This window comes from Acanthamoeba castellanii (assembly GCF_000313135.1).
Source record: "Acanthamoeba castellanii str. Neff unplaced genomic scaffold scf7180000084748, whole genome shotgun sequence".
Classification (NCBI taxonomy): domain Eukaryota; phylum Discosea; order Longamoebia; family Acanthamoebidae; genus Acanthamoeba; species Acanthamoeba castellanii.
In genome coordinates, this window is record NW_004457262.1 from 183538 (window position 1) to 185434 (window position 1897).

Genomic DNA, 1897 nt, shown 5'->3' on the forward strand with positions numbered 1-1897 from the left:
GGCTCCATCTTGGAGATCTCCAGCATGAGCGTGCTCTCTATCTGGGCGGGCTGGTTTTCTGTCTTGGGCTTCCTCAAGCTCTTCTCTCTACTCTCCCGCGACCGCTTTGAATACGTACGTCGCCTGGCCTGTCTGGGGTTCTTCTGCTCTTACACTCCCTCTCCACCTCAATGCCCGTCTTTCTCACCAAACACACGTTTCTTCTTCTTCTTGTTGCTGCATGCAGCTGGTCACCTACAAGCCCAGCACGCCGCTGGCAGTGCACGGCCGCATCTTTGCGTTGCTCGTGAGCATATTGCTCATCGATGCCCTCTGGTTCGCCGCCAGTGTGAGCATCTTCGGACCTGCCGGCACTTCCGTCGTGCTGCTCATGACGTTTGAGGTACGACTTACCTCGAAAGAGGTGAGCACCGCACGGAACGCAAGCTCACCAATGATCGTGGAACGCATTCGTCTTGTGCGTGCGTGCATGCGTGCGTGCGTGCGTGCACACAGTGCCTCACGCTCTTCCTGAGCACGGTGCAAACGGTGATCAAGTACGTGGTGCACCTGATCGACCTGGTCAGAAAGGACGAGTTCTGGGAGCTGCGCGGGTCCTACACCTTCTACGCCGAGTTCCTCACCGAATCGCTGATTCTCGTGGCCACCATCGGCCACTACATCCACATCCTCTACCTCCACGGCCTGTCGTTCACCCTCATCCACGTCGTGCTCTTCCTGCACATGCGTCTGGCCTTCCAGGTATAGTACCGCGCCCCCGCCCCACCACCCGCCGCTTCCGACTTCGGCAATTGATTTATTTTAATTTTTAATTTATTTTTTGACCGATTCAGGGACTGCGGATCAAGATCGCGGCCTGGTCGCGCTACAGACAGATGAACGCCGACCTAAACACTCGCTATCCTAGCGTCAGCGCCGACGAGCTGGCGCAGTACAACGACTCCTGTGCCATCTGCCTGACCCACCTATCTGCGTCGGCTAAGAAGCTTCCCTGCGGTCACATCTTTCACACGTACGCCGCCGCCAGAGATTGCCCACCTTGCAGAGCTCGAGCTGACAGCTGTGCTTGTTCGTGTGGGACACACACACACACACACAGTGTTTGCCTACGATCGTGGCTGGAGCGAAACCACTCGTGCCCTACGTGCAGACAGCCGCTGGGCACGCCGCCCGCCGCCACTGCCGCCGCCCGCGACCACCAGCCCGGGTCTGGGTCGGAATACCTCATGGGGCAGTTTCACCACGGCGACGTCGTTGCCGGCGACGAGGAACACGACGACGGGGCAGCTGCCCCGCACCACCCCACTACGCCGCACACAGCGCCGCAGACCCAGGCGGCACAGTTTCAGCTCAACACTGCCGCGGGCGGTCTCTTTGATTGGCTGCCCGGCTTTCGGGTGCAGGTCGTGCGCCGCCCGCGAGTGCCGTTGATGGCCACCGCCCCCGAGGAGTGGGTATGTTCATCGACATGTCACACCGCTCGACGCCACAACTCACTATGTGTTGTTGTATGCCACCTGCAGGTGCGAGCGGTGCAGGAGATCTTTCCTCACGTCCCGTCAGAGTCGATCGCCGCCGACCTACGATACACGCGCTCCGTCGATGCCACGATCGACAACGTCCTCCACAACCGCGTTCCTCTCTCCCGGCCGACGCACCAGGCATCACCGCCGCCGCCCGAATCCCCGGCCTCTGCCGAGCCGAATCTGCCAACCACCACTACCACCCCGTCAGCGCCATCAGCGCCATCATCGCCCTCACTGTCATCGCTGTCGCCAGCGGCCGGCGCAAGCAGGGAGGTGGACCAAACCGATGACACAGACGAGGTCTCCTCCACGCGCCGTCGTGACGCCTTCACACAGAGTACACACGAGTGAAGCCCCCACGCGGACCGGTT

The 1897-nt window shown here is 61.0% G+C and overlaps 1 protein-coding gene across 1 annotated transcript; it reads left to right on the forward strand.

Moving 5' to 3' along the window:
• Positions 1 to 24: 24 nt before the first annotated feature.
• On the forward strand, positions 25 to 1877 carry ACA1_191030 (CUE domain containing protein; the record flags this gene model as incomplete). The annotated part of the gene is made up of 7 exons (XM_004333310.1): positions 25 to 114; positions 227 to 382; positions 496 to 741; positions 834 to 1012; positions 1151 to 1454; positions 1524 to 1634; positions 1662 to 1877. 7 exons carry the CDS (start codon positions 25 to 27, stop codon positions 1875 to 1877), a joined length of 1302 nt encoding a protein of 433 aa, XP_004333358.1.
• Positions 1878 to 1897: the final 20 nt, after the last annotated feature.